Source organism: Prionailurus viverrinus, chromosome E3, assembly GCF_022837055.1.
Source record: "Prionailurus viverrinus isolate Anna chromosome E3, UM_Priviv_1.0, whole genome shotgun sequence".
In the NCBI taxonomy this organism is placed as follows: Eukaryota; Metazoa; Chordata; class Mammalia; order Carnivora; family Felidae; genus Prionailurus; species Prionailurus viverrinus.
In genome coordinates, this window is record NC_062576.1 from 41,244,386 (window position 1) to 41,259,713 (window position 15,328).

General features: G+C 58.9%; 1 protein-coding gene across 9 annotated transcripts in view; it reads left to right on the top strand.

Moving 5' to 3' along the window:
- Positions 1–15,328, top strand: part of LMF1 (lipase maturation factor 1) — a 93,333-nt gene that overhangs the window by 36,413 nt on the left and 41,592 nt on the right. For all 9 annotated transcript variants that reach the window (XR_007147661.1, XR_007147662.1, XM_047837737.1 and 6 more), the window contains one exon: positions 12,442–12,590. Coding sequence is in view for 7 of the 9 variants with exons in the window: in XM_047837737.1 (XP_047693693.1) it covers positions 12,442–12,590 (149 nt within the window). In the remaining 2 variants the exon portion in view is untranslated. The remainder of the gene's footprint in view (positions 1–12,441; positions 12,591–15,328) is intronic.

Genomic DNA, 15,328 nt, shown 5'->3' on the forward strand with positions numbered 1-15,328 from the left:
ATTTTGAAGTATGTGATCAGGGAATTAGTAAGTTTTACCTCTGGGTGGTCAGACTGCTTTTCTCCTTAGTTCCAGTTTATCTTCAGTGAACATCTTTGCTTTTGATTAAGGAATAATAAATTTGTCTTAATATTTACTGAGTTGCTTCTAATAAAATGAGATCATTGGTAGATCAGATGTGAGCAGATGTGAGCTGGGCACAGGACTGGAGGAGCCCGGGTGGCGGCGGCCAGAGGAGGAGAGGGAGCCAGTGAAGCTTTGCCTGAGGGGCGCAGTGAGGTCCACTCCCAGCCAGGTGCCCTTGGCCGGGTGAGAAGTCCTTTCCTCTCCCGGGACCGGGTGCTTCACGGTGCTCGTGGCTGGAGGCGGGACAGGGGTGGGGGACGGGGGCCGGTTCTGAGCGCGGGGACTGCGGTGGCCTGCCGGTGCTGGGGGCTTGGGAGGAGTGCAGGTTTTCGGAGGACCACAGGGTGTTGAGACCAGGAAGGGACCCTCGGATCGGTCTCCTGTCTGGACGGGTCCAAGCTTGCCCGGTGCTCTGGGCTGCTGCTGGCAGGAGACGCTGGACGCAGGCGGTGCCTGGAGGGTCCAAGGAGGGGTCAGGGAGTCCTGGGCATCGACTCGGTGGGGAGGGGCTGGCAAGGCCGGAGAGACGGTGGTCTCCGTCGAGCCATGGATGAGGGCCATTGTGGGCGTGGGAGTCCGTGGGAGTCCAGGTGAGGAAAGCAGGACAGCGAAGTACTTCCTGACCTATATTTAGTGCTGCGGGTGCTCTGGAGTTGGTCCCCAGAGGCGGGGAGGGGATGCGCTGCGTGGCGCCCGGTGCCTCCGCCGGCCGGGTGAGGTTACTGCCCTCCTGTCCACTCAGTCTGTGCCGTGTCTCAGGTTTTGTGTGTTTGGGCGGCAAGAAACCTCCTCCTATCTGAGTGAGAGCTGTGCGATGTGCCTCAAAAAAGGCCAGGGCTTGGGGATGAAGCGACTCAGGAGACAGGAAGCCGTGCTTCTCGCCACGCCAGGTGGCATTCTCCAGGCCTCAGAAGTTTCCGGACTCCCCACGGCTCGGGCCCTTCCCAAATTCTAAGCACGTATGTGGTTCTGTTGCGAGACTCGCGCAAAGGTCCCGCCTCGGCACGACGCCCGTTCAGAACGCACACCACGGTGCAGCCCGCGGGGGAAGGCTCGCGCCCGCCGCCCCATCACGTGGCTTCGGGACCCGGTCCGGGATACTTGGCTCAGCATCAGCAAATGGACAACTCTCTGGCTTTTTCCCCCTTTTGATCGTGCCAAAGTCAGCAATTACAGTCATAATCCCCGAGGAAAACGACAACTGAGAAAATAACAGGTGGGCCCGAGCCCGGGGCGGGTGTGAGCCCCAGGGGGCTTTGCACGTGCAGGCCCTGCGCTTTGGGGAGCACGGTGCCGCCTGTCACGTGGCCACTGGACTGGAGCAGAGTCCTCAGTCTTCTTGGGCGACGTGGCTGTCGTGCGCCAGGTTCCTGGATCCTCCCCTTCCTTCCCTCGGGCCCCATGTGACACCCCGCGTGCGCTTCTGTGCAGAGAACACGCTTCTGCCCTTTTCCTCCTCCCACACCAGGCCGCCCCGGGGCGGCCGTGACAGCTGGCACACGACCAGCCGCGTCTCCCCACCCTTCAGCCCCCTTCGGAGCCTTTGCCTCCTTACAGAAGCCAGTCCCTCTGAACAGGGGTCTCCTGTCTCGGAAAGAGAAGCTGTTTTCCGAGCTGCACCTGAGCGGTCTGGGTAGCAGAGGCCCCCTGCTCCCACACCGTGGCTTTCCACTGCCCTCCTGGCTCCTCTCCCGGGAAACGCGTGCTCGTGCTGCTGGCCTGCATGAGACTCGAGCATGTCCCTCGATGACGTGGGATTTTCTCTACGAGGCTTTTAGATACCTTCTTAACAGACTTAGTCCCATAGTCGCTGTAAGTTTGGCTTCTGGGAGAAGTGGCAGTTTAAAACATCGCAGTTCAGTGTGTGGCGATTCACGAGCCTGCCGGCAGTCGGTCCTGGATGTCCCCGTAGATGCCGATTCCTTGCTCTGTTTTTCTTCACCTTTTGATTATGAAAACCCTCCAGCACACACACACCATCTCCGTGTTGACGGTGACCCTGAACAGGCAGCGGCCCGGGCTTTGCTTACCGCCTCCCTTCCTGCTCAGCCGGCCGTGACGCAGATCCCATGTGCTGCTGTTCCACCTGGACGCACTTCATCACGTGCCGCCCCGGGTGGGGTCTGTGACCGTGCACCGCCAGCACACCCGGGACACCGGGGGGTGGGGGGAGGGGACAGCTCCCACCTTCAGTCCGTGCTCGGGGACGGCTGGCTAAGCAAGCGCCTTTCCTACGGCCCCCGTGTCCAAGTGCTCACCGACACGCCCGATGGGTGCCCCCTGCAGCCTCTCCACGCCCCTCCCCCTCTGTGCTCCAGACAGGACTTGTAAAGTCCTGCACAGAGCGGACTGCTCTCCAGGCCCGGTGGGCCAGCCACAGGGCTCCCGGCTACTCCAGAGTCAGCCTTGATTTGGGCAGGGACGTTTTGTGGGTGCCGGGACTTCGGTCGCTGCTGGTCAGAAAGCTCGGACCACCTTTCCCCTCTCTCTGCGACGGTGAGATTGCTGAGGCCACCTGTCACCAGCCTGACCTGTCCTTTAGCAAGTTCTCCGTCAGCAGCAGTGAAGGGCCAGTAGCCTTGGTGGCCAGTCTGGAGCTCACGTTCTTGTTTGTTTGTGTTTTTTTTAATGGTTATTTACTTTTGAGAGAGAGAGAGAGAGAGAGAGAGAGAGAGAGAGAGAGAGAGAGAGAGAGCTGGCAAGAGAGGTCACGTGCAAGTTGGGGAGAGGCCGAGAGAGGGGTTTTGCAGAGGGGCAGACGGAGGATCTGAAGCGGGTCTGTGCCCGCGGAGAGCAGCGAGCCCGATGCAGGGCCCGAACTCTTGAACCACGAGATCATGACCTGAGCCGACTGAGTCACCCCGCGCCCCCGGAGGGTGTGCTCTATGCTCAAGTTTCGTCACTCTGCTTTTATCAGAGTTTTGCTCGGTTGGTTGCTTGATTTTTCTAAGAGTAACTTTCCTTCATCAACGGTTTGGTTGCTCTAAATCTTGTGCCTCTGAAAAACTCAAGATAAACATGTGTTCCTTTCCCTCTTCAGCTTTTGTGACAATCACTTGGTCCCTGAGCAGCTACAGGAGTCCTTCTAACGCCATTTGCAGTGCTGCTGATGCCGTTTGATACTTGAACTCATTTTCTGTATTTTTTTTTAAACTTTCCATGTAGGAGATCATATTTTTTTCTACTTTAGGTCTTAGAACTTTTTATTATTTTCACAGTGGCTAAGGGTAAGTGTGATTAGGACTCTTAAAATCGTGTCATTATGGGGGCACCTCAGTCTGGCAAGCATCCAGTTCTTGACTTCGGCTCAGGTCATGGTCTCCTAGTTCGTGCGACCGAGCCCCACACCAGGCTCCATGCTGACAGTGCAGAACCTGCTTGGGATTCGCTCTCTGCTTCTTCCCGTTTGTGCGTGTGCTCTCTCTCTCTCTAAATAAATAAACTTTAAAAATAAATAAAAAATAAATAGCTAAAAAAAATAAAATAAAATAAAAATAAATAAAAAATAAATAGCTGCCATGTTTAAAAAAATCAAATCACATCACTATGAAAAATTTCCAGCATACCAAAAAAATAAAAATAAAGGATTATATAGTAAAAACCCACACACGGACCATCTAACTTCTACAGGTTGTATCTTACTTGATTTTTTTTTTCTGTGATTTAGCTAATCTACTCACCTCTCTGTCCGTCCACCAACCCGTCGTATATTTTGATGCGTTTCAGAGTTAACACCATATGGGTACACTTGAGCGTCAGGTCATTAACTGAGCTCTAGTTAAACTGTGAACTGCAGTGTTTTAAACTGCCGTTTGTCCTAGAAGCCACGCTTAGAGTGAATATGGGAATGAGTCTTTTAAAAAATATTTAAACGCTTTGTGGAGAATCAAACATTATAGAGGGACATGTGAGAGTTTTAAACACGCCAGCAGGACGGCTCTTTGAGCTGTTCGGGTTGTTTCCCTCGACAAAGAACTCCCACACAATGAGATGCAAAGATCTTAAGCACACACTTTGAGAGTCTGACAGACCTATACCCCTGTGTAATCCAAATTCCCATGAAGATACAGAAAATGAGCATCACTACCGTTTATGCAAAGGTAGCGCTCTAGCTCAGACTGAGTCTGTAAGAATTTCCAGGAGGGACGCCCGGGTGGCTCAGCTGCTTAAGCGCCTGGCTCTTGGTTTGGGCTCAGGTCATGATCTCACGGTTTGCGGGACCGAGCCCCGCGCTGGGCTCTGCATTGGCAGCATGGATCCCGCTTGGGATTCTGTCTCTGCCCCTCCTCTCCTCCCGTTCTCTCTCTCTAAATAAACATTAAAAAGAAAAAACTTCCAGGACCGTTTGCACAATGCTCCCCACAAGGAGGGAAGGTTTGCTTCTCTTGCCTGGCTTCTCAGCTAACTTTCCAGAAGTCCTACTCAGCTGACACCTCTCTGCAGACAGCTGTGTCCCGTCCCTTCCACACTTAGGGGCCCTTGGTCTCAGGGGCCTGTGGTGAAGGGCCAGAGTTAACTGTGTGAAGGACGGCTGGAGGACTCACCTGTCTGAGAAGATGAAATCGCAATGCCCCAAATGAAGCAGGTTTTATGTGGTTAATACTAGGGAAAGTTCTGCTTTCTCATAGGCTGCGGGGTTTTTATAATGATGTCTGGTGTTTTCCATTTCTTTGCTACTAACAGAAGGCTCTGAGGTCACAGCATTACCGCTCTGATTTATGTCCAAAGGAAAACGGCTTGTAGTCTTTTTAAGCACGGGCTATGACGGCGAAGAACTTTCTGTCTAGTGCTGCTTAGACAGACAAGCCTTATCCGTGCTGCTGATGGTTTTTCCCTTCACACGTGTGCTGGGGTTGTTCCACTTCCTCTCTAGGTCTTTCTCTCGGCATCTTCTCTGCGCACGTGATTTGGGTGCCTCGCTGTTGGCAAAGCGTGTGGATTCCTGGTTCTAATCTCAGAACGGAGAGTCCGGGAGGCGCAAGAGTCCACATCTGGTTCGGTGTCTCCTCACCTCCGTCGCTCCTGACGAGTTGCTGCCATTCACCCTGTCCCTTCTCCACACGTTGTAATGTCTCGCTGTCCTCTGCTGGGGTCCTGCCTTTGGTTTACAGCAGTTAGGCCGCGTTGCGCCTCTGTGCACGTTTTTTGGATCCTGTCTGATGATTCCCTGAGGTTCTTCAATCTGTAACTTGTGTCTTTTACCAAGTTTGGATAATTTTTGCCACTACCTTCTCCATTTTTTCCTGCCTGTCTCTTTCGTCTTCTCCTAGGATTCCACCCGTGTGTATATGTAGGGCCTTCTGACGATGTGTGTTCTCCGTGCTCTTTTGTTCTCCAGGCTTTACAGAGTCTGCTCTGCGGCCTGCGTAACTTCAGTCGAGCTGTTTTCACTTGGTCCTGTCCTCTTGACGGCTCTTAGGTTCATCTGGTAAAACTGTAATTTGAGACGCTTTCTTTTTCAGCTCTCGAACTCGCTTGGTTCTTTCTTGCCCAGCTTTGTTTCTCTGCCGAGTGGCCCCATCTGTACGTGCCTCGTGGGCAGGTCTTCCTTTATCGGCTTGAACACCCTTCGCCTGGTCTCTGCGGAGCTGGGCAGCCCGGGGAGACGCGCGGTCCGTGGCACCGTGTGTGTTGGGCGGGCCGTGCAGGGATGGGCTGAGGCCTGATTGTAAACGTTACGTCCGGGGAAGGCCCTCCCTGAGAAGGGTGGCCTCCAAGCAGAGAGCTGGCCGACGGGCCGGAGAAGGGGGCGCTGGCGGCAGGGACCTGAGGCGGGCCTGGGCCTCCAGCCGGGGAGGAGAGCCCAGGGTGGAGGGGAGGGGAGGGGAGGCGAGGCGGTCAGTGGCGTGCCGGTTAGCTGTACCCTCTCCCCGCGGGCCGCTCGTGTGGGGTCTTCCTGATGGCTCACATCAGCGGACTTAACGGAAACCTAGTCCTCACTCACTGTGCACTGACCTACAAGAAAGCCCTTCTGGAGACTTCTCCTGATGGCATCACGGACGTGGTGCCTGAGGCTATCACTGCCCCTTCCCATCACCAAGCCACCACCCCAGGCTTCTTTGTGCACAAGGTCCGGGCAGTACCGGCTGCCGACAGCGCCCCCCGGGGTCCTGGTTCCGTGACCGCTGCCCGCCTGTCTGCTTCCTGTCCCGCCGAACGTACGCGCTGCCCAGAGCAGGTGTGTGGGGCGGGCCGCGCCTCACGGGGTGAGATAACTGGACACGCGGGCCCCTCCTGTCGGCCAGGCCCTGCCCTCCTTCAGGTGACAAGGGTGTGCCTCTTAGCAGCATCGAGGACAGCAGAAGGTGTTCGAGGAGTGTGTGGAAGATCTAGAAAAGCAGGTCATTCTTCAGGACCGTGTGGGGCGAGGGTGACCCCACTTCCGCGGGCACGGTGCTCAGCTGCAGTGCTGGAACGAGGCCCGCACCGCGCAGAGCCTCCCAGCAGACCTGCCTCCCGGTGTTGTCAGAGAGCAGGGTCCCCCCCCCCCGCCCCCCACCGCACCGTGAGCCCAAGCGGCGCAAGCCTGCAGGGCAGGTCCAGGGTGACCTGGACACCGGGCAGCGTCTTCGGGATTGCGGCAGGCCGCTCCAAGACAAGCTCCTGGCTAATTTTCATGCCCGGCAAACAAAAGGCAGAGACACGGTAGCACATCGTGCCCTTCAGCCTGATGTATGTTAAATATTTGGAATATATTAATCCTAAGAAATCTCTGTTGCTAGATCTAATTTCCGTTGACAGGAAGAATTTTCATATTTATCCAAAACCAGTAAAGCCAGCGAAGGTCATTGCTCTGAATTTTGCTCTTGGGCTAGCTGGTGACACCTGCACGGTCATGAGCAACAGGGGACACCTGGGGCTAGGAAGTCTGGTTGCCATGGTAACCGAGCATTACTCTGCGCCGGTGGACAGAGGGGGAGGGTCGCGGTGTGGGTGTGGGTCACACAGGTCACTTCCTGCTCCCTGCAGTGCCCAAGGACAGCCTTACGACACAAGATTCTCAATTTTCTAAACGATTCATAATTGGGAGCGTGCAGTTTTAAAGTGAGTTTATTTGAAGCCCGAAACCTTTAACCAGCTTTTTCAAACCTATCTACGTGCCAGAAAACTCACTCCTGTTTACAATCTGACTGGACTTAAATCCCGCATCTGAAGCGTGAGGCTCGCTTCTTTCAGAGGCCGGGTCTCCCCTTGCGGGCTGTCCAACAGCAAGGTCGGCGGCCCCCCATGTACCACGTTTGCCCCGCTCAGGGTGGTTCCGGAGGATTCTGGGGCAGATCCGGAGCAGACCGGGGTGGGGGGTGGGGGCAGGAGTGTGGCCCATCTCTGGGGTGGGGCTGGAATCAGTACCGCCCGGCCCTAGTCTGTCTCCTTGGGGCAAGAGTGGCTATACAAGCCATCCTTGTGGCTGAAAGGGGTCGCCTAGGCCAGGCCCCTCTCCGTGCCCTTCCCTGCAGGCACACGTGTGATGCCTCCTGGCTGCAGCTGGTTTGCCATGGCGACAGTGCCTGCAGGGGGACAGAAGGTGCCGGTTGGTACCTGTGAGGGGCAGGGTCACCCCAGAGCCGTGCCTGTGGGACGCTCCCACCCTCAACGACACAAGGGCCCCTGGAGTTTCCGTAGCCAGCAGCCCCCTTGGGCCCCATCGGTGACTGCGCAGAGCACACTCTGGCGTGCTGCTTCGTAACTTCCCGTCCTGAGATGGAACCTGGGAAGACGAAGAAAGTGACTTTCCAGGGCTCCGAGCACTCTGCAGGTGCCGAGGGTGGGGCCGCTCCTCTCGAATGACAGCCCGTCTGGAGGGAGGCGTCTTTCTCCTTTTTCCCTGTTTTTAACCCGAAGCTAATGGGTTTCCTGCTTCTCATGCGGACGGTGGCTGTCACTCTTGAAGGATCCATAGGTGCAACGCTTCATTATTCTTTCTAAGTAACTGTAATAGTTCTGGGGAAGGTAACGAGACCTCGGTTGGTACTGCCTCTCTGGAGTGGCCGTCTGCACGCCTCCCGCCTCTGAAGCCTTGGTTTAGGTTGTGTTTTTCTCCCAGGTCACAAGTGGCTTAATTTGTGCCGGGTGGACCTGGACTCTGGGTGACTTCCACGCAGGCGTCGTGCGCGCCTCGCTCGCCAGGCGGGTCTGCCTCCCGTCCCAGGCGAAGGGATCGCCGCGGAGCGGCCAGGCCACCGCCCCCCTCCCGCACGGTTCTCCTGAAGGCGCCAGGCACGGGTCTGGCCTCTCAGTGCTGAATTTTCTGGATCTTGAACAGAAGAGCATCTTCACTCTCCTCATGTCCCTAAGTCCACAGGGAAGGTTTGATTTAGTGAGCAGGTGCCCCGAGCTGAGCCAGAGGGGCAAGGGACCCCCACTACTGACAGGTGAGGTCGGGAGACCCAGGCCCCGTGCGCTTCTCTTGTCGGAATACACGGAGGGCCCAAATTCAGCGTGTTTTATGGGGTCTTTCCTCGGAAGTCACCTGTGGCTGCCCTGGCAGACACGGGCCACACATCACACACCGTGCAGATTTAGATGCTGGTTCAGGAGCGCCGGCCAAGAGAGCATCCCCTCTCCGACCACACAGGCTGTCCGCAGACTGCAGGGCACAGGGCTGTGGCCGCCCAGGGACCCGGAGGACGTGGACGTGTCCCATCGACGCCTCCGTGAGAGTGGTCTGCCCCACCCCCACTGCCTGTCTGCTCCTCAGAAGGGCAAACAGAGCTTGGGAGCCGCCCCGCTACCCGACAGCTGCTGGGGCGGTCACCGTCCAAGTGTCCGGTCCCGAGCACCGACCCCTCGTCTCTCACAGCTGGGGGCCTTCCCTCCGGTTTCGCAGGAAGCTTCCCAAACGCGGCCTGTTCAGCACTTGTCAGCGTTACTGGAAACAAGCCAGGAGCCACAGAAGTCGAGGTTCCAGAAACAGGTAGCTGCATGGGCCTCATGCTTCGTGGCTCCATAGTGGGCGTTTGTGACCACTGCCCCAAAGCTACAGGCAGGGGCAGCACGTGGGCGTCATCCCCGAGGAGCATCCATCGGGGTGGAGCCTTCCGGGGGACCCCGTGGAACTGCAGTGCTCACGTGGCACTCGCACACCAGTGAAGGGGCCAGAGTGCCCCGTCCCCTCCGCAAGAGGATACGTGTGAGCGCAGGTTGGAAAGGCACAGGCGCCCTGTCGAGTGGGACTTATCACTGAGGTCGGGCCCCCGCTGGGACCCGCCAGTTGTGTCTGGGTCGCCCCAGCGCCCTGCCGCCCGGCCTGCGGTGGTGCCCCCGCGGCGCCCTGGCCGTCCTCATCGCGACCTCGGGGCTGCGGGAAGCCGTCCGGCTGCACCCCTGGGCATTTGTTTTCCGGGGCCGCCTTCCCGCCACGCCGCCCGAGAACAATGGTGCCTTTGTGCGGATGTGTGTGGCGCAGCTGCTCCACCCGATGAGATCCAGGCGAGGGAAGCAGCAGCAGGTGGGTCTGTGGGCCACCCTTTCCTCCCCGGCGGTGTCGTGAGCGCTGATGGCCCGAGGGCCGGCGGCCGGGGAGGTGGCAGCTCCAGCCAGATCGGGGGAGCGGAGGTGGGGGGGCATAGGCGGCTCTGCTCCCCCTGAGCACCCGGGCAAGGTAGGGAACGTTCCAGCGGGTTCGCAAGGAGGCAGGAGGGCAGGTGACCTTCTGCCAGTACACGTGAGTCCCTAAGGCGGCAGGGCGCCCCTTGCCCACCCCATCGCCTGCTTGGCGGCACTTAGGTGGGTCTCTGGGCCCTGCCATTTGCACATCACTTTGATTGGTGTCATTCAAGCTGCATATTAAAATTCCGCTCGTCACATCTGTGCAAAGTGAGGTGGCAATTAGAGAAGGCGGGCCTGGCACTCTGGGGAACGCCGTGCACCCACGTGAGCGTCACAGGCTACGAGGCCTTTCCGGTGAGTGCTGGCAGACGTCCCCGTGCCTGCGGGGTTCGGGGTGGACACTCCACCTTGCAGCCTCCGGGGCTTGCCTGGCTCTGCCCAGAACGCCCTGGACCCACCTGCCCACTCGTGCTGCTGCGCAGCGGCACGGGCCTCCCGCCTCCTACACTTTCTCGCCACACGGGGGGAGGGATCGGCCCAGTGGCAGGACGACAGGTACTTTGTCAGAAAGCAGAGGGGCCCGTCGATGAGCGCACGGCAGCGGTCAGCCACTTCCAGGTTCCACGGCACGCTTGGGTCATGAAGTGACACCCCAAGAGGAGGAGTCCAAATTCAAGGACTGTTCTCTCACAATAAAACTAGAGCGGTTGTCATAAAAGGAACGACGTCTGGTTTTTTCTGGTCGAGACAAGAATGAGGGTTTGAAGTAAACTATAAAGCGAAGGGCCTCCATCACCGTGAAGGGGAAGAGCACCTTGAGTCGAGATACATGCTCAGTCCGCGTCTGGAATTTCCTAAGACAGACCGAGTGCAAACACTTCCTGCATTTTTCCCCCTTCTCCCGGGAGAAGTCAGGGTTCTCAGCTCTGGGCACGTGCAGGCGGGTGCTGGGGAGCCAGGCTGAGCCCCCGTGGCTATCCCACACGCTAAGTCCCCTGCACACGGGTGGTACCAATGCCCCTTCCCGGCCTCGCCAGAGCACCTTGTAGGACCATCTTGCCCGTGACTAGTGGGTGCCTGGCCATAGCCTGCCTCGCTTCCCCCCTCCTGTGGGCACCCCTCCCCGGCATCCTAGGCCTCTTTCTGCATCTGGACTTTTCTCTGGGTGGTGCAGGGTGTGCTCTGGTGGCCCCAGTGGCCCCAGCACAGGTGCACATGGCTCAGCCAGGACAGCCCACAGATGCCATGCTGGCCAGTATAGGGCGGGACTCGCCGCCCCTCTGGGTATGGGCCGGTTTGCCCGCCAGCCTCGGTGCTGGGCACTGCCTCACAGCAAGTGGACCCCGTCCTAAGACCCAACTGACCTGGAACCGGGGCTTCAGAAATGCACAGAACATACGAGAGCAAATGGGTCACCCCCATTTTATTATGAAAAACGTCAAACCACAGACGAGTGTCCGACGGGCACAGTGAGAACCCACACACCTGCCACCGAGACTGAGCAGGCCGTTCGTGGGCATCATCATGTCCCCCGTCTCCACCTCCAGTGCATCTCAGAGTAAGTTGTAGGCATCGAGCCATCCGTGTGGCCCTAAAATCTCGGGTTCAGGACTCACTTAGGGTTGTCTCTTTGCAGTGGTTTTGTTTTAGAAAGAAATTTACAATGAAATACATAGACCTTCAGGTGCCTCTGACTCACACCCTGAGGGGGTGTCACCCCCCAGGTGTTTTCACCTGTATCAGTTTTGCTCCTTCCAGAACCTTCTGTGAATGGAACCATAGTACATGGACCCTTGTCCAGAGTATTTTTCGTGTGCGTAAAGTTTCACAGATTCATCAAAATGAGACGAAAAAGAATGTGTGTAGGGGTGCCTGGGGGATCAGTGGGTTAAGTGTCTGCTGACTCTTGACTTGGGCTCAGGTCATGATCTCGGGGTTCATGGGTTCAAGCCTGTGCTGGGCTCCGTGCTGACAGCACAGAGCCCGCTTGGGATTCTTTCCCTCTCTCTGCTCCTCCCCTGCTTGTGCACACATGTGTTCCCTCTCTCTCTCGAGATAAATTAAACTTTTTTTTAAAAAGCATGTGCAACATGCAGAATGCCACGTAGCCTCTTGTGAAAGGCCAAGTGACAGCAGCCGGGAAGCTGTCAAGGTCTCACGTTTCCATGACAGGCCAACTCAGTGTCCACGGGCGCACAGAACACCTGCCCCCACTGTGCCCACGCTGCTCACCGCACTGGTCAGCTGGGTCCCAGCTATTGCCGTCACAGCCTGCGGTGGAGTTGCTGGCTGCCCCAGGCCAAGCCCTTCCAGGGCTGACAGGAGGCCATTTCATTTAGAGCCCTTGTCGCCTGTACCCGCGTCTCCCCCAGGCCTCCCCGCTCATCTGGGGCAGACTGGGGCCCTCATGTCCGGGTCAGGCCATCTGGCCTCATACACTCTGTCCTGGTGAGGTGCTCTCAGGGAAGAACCCACAAAGCTCTGCTTCCGTGTTCAAAACTACTGAATTGAAAAGGCTTCCACAAACCCACAGGCGGTGTGTGCTGAGTGTGGGGCCCGTGTCAGGTCTGGGCAGTGCCCTGCAGAGAGCCTGGCTTGGGGTGCTGTGGCCATCCCACTGCCCTGACATGTGCCCCGGCCTGGGGGTGAGACGGGTCCCTGGGCCACACCACCTGTCCTGGTTGAAGCATCATTGAAGTTAAGCTGAGTTTGGAAAATGTCTGGCTGTTGTTAATGTGCCCTTTTGTGTCCTTACTGTCATTCCAGGATGGGAGTCCCAGCTTCTGGAAACAGGATTCCTGGGAATCTTCCTGTGCCCTCTTTGGACTCTGTCTCGACTGCCCACAGGGACCCCCCCATCCCAGATCGTTCTGTGGGGCTTTCGGTGGCTGATTTTCAGAATCATGCTTGGAGCGGTAAGCGGAACCTTCAGTGGCTAGGCTTCAGGAAGCGTGCCGCAAAGGAGCCACGCCTCGCTGCCTGCTGGCTGGGCTGTGCCCGCGGGGCCCCTTCTGCTGCTTTCCGTGTTCGGGGGCCTGTTTCTGAGTCCTAGGAGTGCCCCCGGCCCCCAGTCCTGTGCACAAGCACTTCCTGTGGGGCCTATCTCGACTCTGAGCCCGCTCCACAGGGAGACTCACGGGCAGAGTCCCTCCTGGGGATTTCTGGAAGGTCTGAAATGTTTTACGTGGTTTAAATCAGGAAGGGTGGCAGCGGGTCAAGGACACACAGTCCCCTGTGACTGTCACCCCAGAGAAGCTGTGCAGAGTCCTTCCCGTGGGCACCTGGCTTGCTGGCCCCAGGGAGCGTCTCCCAAAAGCCAGGCGTGTTGGCGGCCGCCTCGCTCCGGCGTGGCCGGTCGATGCCGTGGCCTGCGTGCTGCCCGCCTGGTGTCCTCCTGGCTCGCGCCCTCCTGGGCCCTGGCGACCAGGGTTCCCCGGCCGCAGACTCCCACGGGGCCCGTGCAGGTGCGCGTCTGCTTCCACTCCCCCTCCCGTCCCCCTCAGGTGTCTCGGGAACATCATCCGAACCTTCCAGTCAGGAGGGACTTGGTTCCTTTCGGCCTGACTAGTGTCCGCTCTCTTGGGCTTCTCACTCTCCGCCGATAAGATCTTGCTGCTTATGCCGGAGCACTGACTTCCTTTACGTCGGGAGCCCCGGCCCTCAGGTGTGCTAAGCCACCTGTCTGCTTGGAGGTTTCGCAGGTGCGGGCGCGCACGAGCTCACAGCACGCTTCTGCCGCACACAGCGGTGGCTCTGCCCGCGTCCCCTTCAGTCCAGACGGCCCGCCGTCTCCTGTCCCCCGCGCCCTGGCACCGGCCGTCTGGCGTGCCCTGTGCCCCTGGCAGGAGGCCCTTGTCACTCTCAGCCTGGGACAGCATCCGTGTGTCCCATCCCTGACTTGGGCAGGCCCTGCCAGATCTCTGTGGGGCTGCTTTCCGTCCCTGTGCAATCGGCGAGTGTTTTGTGGCCGGGTCCCATAGAGTTCCGTGGCTACCGCGTCGTCGTCAGATGTCCTCCCCGCCTCCCGGCACCGGTCTGCCCCTCCGTGGCTGGCGTTAATTCGATGCCCTTCGTCCCCGTTACCCGTCTGGCCTGTGGGAGCCCATCTTCGTGCCCTGTCGCCTCAAATCCTGAGTGGTGCCAGCCTTTCACTGGGAGTCGGAGGTCCCCGAGCAGGACAGGCTGCCCCAGGTCCTTTCTTCCTGCCGGAAGCCCGCGCTCCCACGCTTCAGACGCCCTCCTGGGCATTCGAGCCCCTCATCCCCGTGTGACGACCGTCCGTGGTCTGGTTACTGCTGCATCTGGGGTTGTGTGGCGGGTGGGGGCGGGGCACCAGAAGCAGCCGCGGTGTGGGAGGTGGCCGTGGTTGGTGAGCAGCACCCAGGCTGCCAGCGAGGGGAGCCTCGGGGGCCCGCGTGTGGCCCCGACGTGGCCCGCAGGGCTCACGACCCCGGGCGGTGCGCGTCGCTGCAGGTCCCGGGAGCTGGCGTGCGGGGCGAGCGCGTGGCCAGACCCTGCCACAAAGACTCCTCATCCGGCGGTCAGACGGCGGGCCTGACGTTCGCGGCTCCTTTTCCTGACACACGGAAGTTATTTGCTATGATTAGCGGGCGTGGTTGCGTGTCCGTCTGGGACTTCAGTTTGGAGTTTTCCTTGAACTCCTTTTGAAAATCCAAGGTGTTTGCTGTTCGAGTCCCTCGCCGGGGACCGGCCTGGGACCGCAGGCTCCCGAGGCAGGAGAGCGGCGGGGGAGGGGCGCCGGGTGGCGGAGCGGCGCCCACGGAGCCTGACAGCGCTCAGGCGCCTCTCGTGGCATTTTGATTGACTGTTCGCACCAGCTGGGTGAAAACTCGTCAGGTGCACTAAAAGGGGTAATTACTCGATTGCGTCTGTGTTGGGTGCCGCTCCTCCTCCTCGGCTGGAGAGCGGCAGCGGGGAGCAGGCCCGGGAAGGGACAGCGCCTGTCGCTTACGCGGGGAGAGGGCCACACGGGCCCGCTGAGGACTGAGCTGCCTGCAGGTGCAGCCCGGCCTGACCTGCGCCTGCTCACGACCGGCGCCGTGGACGCAGAAGCCACCCGGCCGCCGTCTGCTGCGGTCCCGGCGCGCTGGGCAGTGAACCCCCCCCCCCCCGCCCCGCACACACGGCCCCCGGGCCCCCGAGGCGGGTCAGCGTGGCCTCCCCACCGTGGAGCAGGCTCTGCCTGTGAACAGCTGGAAAGTGGGCCTGGCATGTGACGCATGCTGGACAGCAGACAGCGGGGGTAGGGGGCCAGCGGGACACGAGGCGGGTGCCGGCCGTCTACGAGGGGGCAGGGGCGGGCGGAGGGAGACCCAGAGTTCCCTCGGCCCGCATCCTGCTAGAATTCGAGGGGCGAGGTACAGAGAGGAGGACCTGGGCACAGAAGGAGCCCCGAGAAGGACACAGTGCCCCTGCCGACCTGCAGAGGCGCGTGGCTCCCATCTAATCCCAACAGACAGACACTTAACTGACGCGGCCGCCCCGGTGCCCAGTCCGAATAGTTGTATAAATTGAGATCATCAAGCCAAATAAGAGGCACCTTCCACTGAGAAAACTCCAGGCCCAGGAGACTTTACTGATCAGTCTGTAAAACATTTAGGGAAGGAAGTGAATCCTGTCCACACGCATCCGC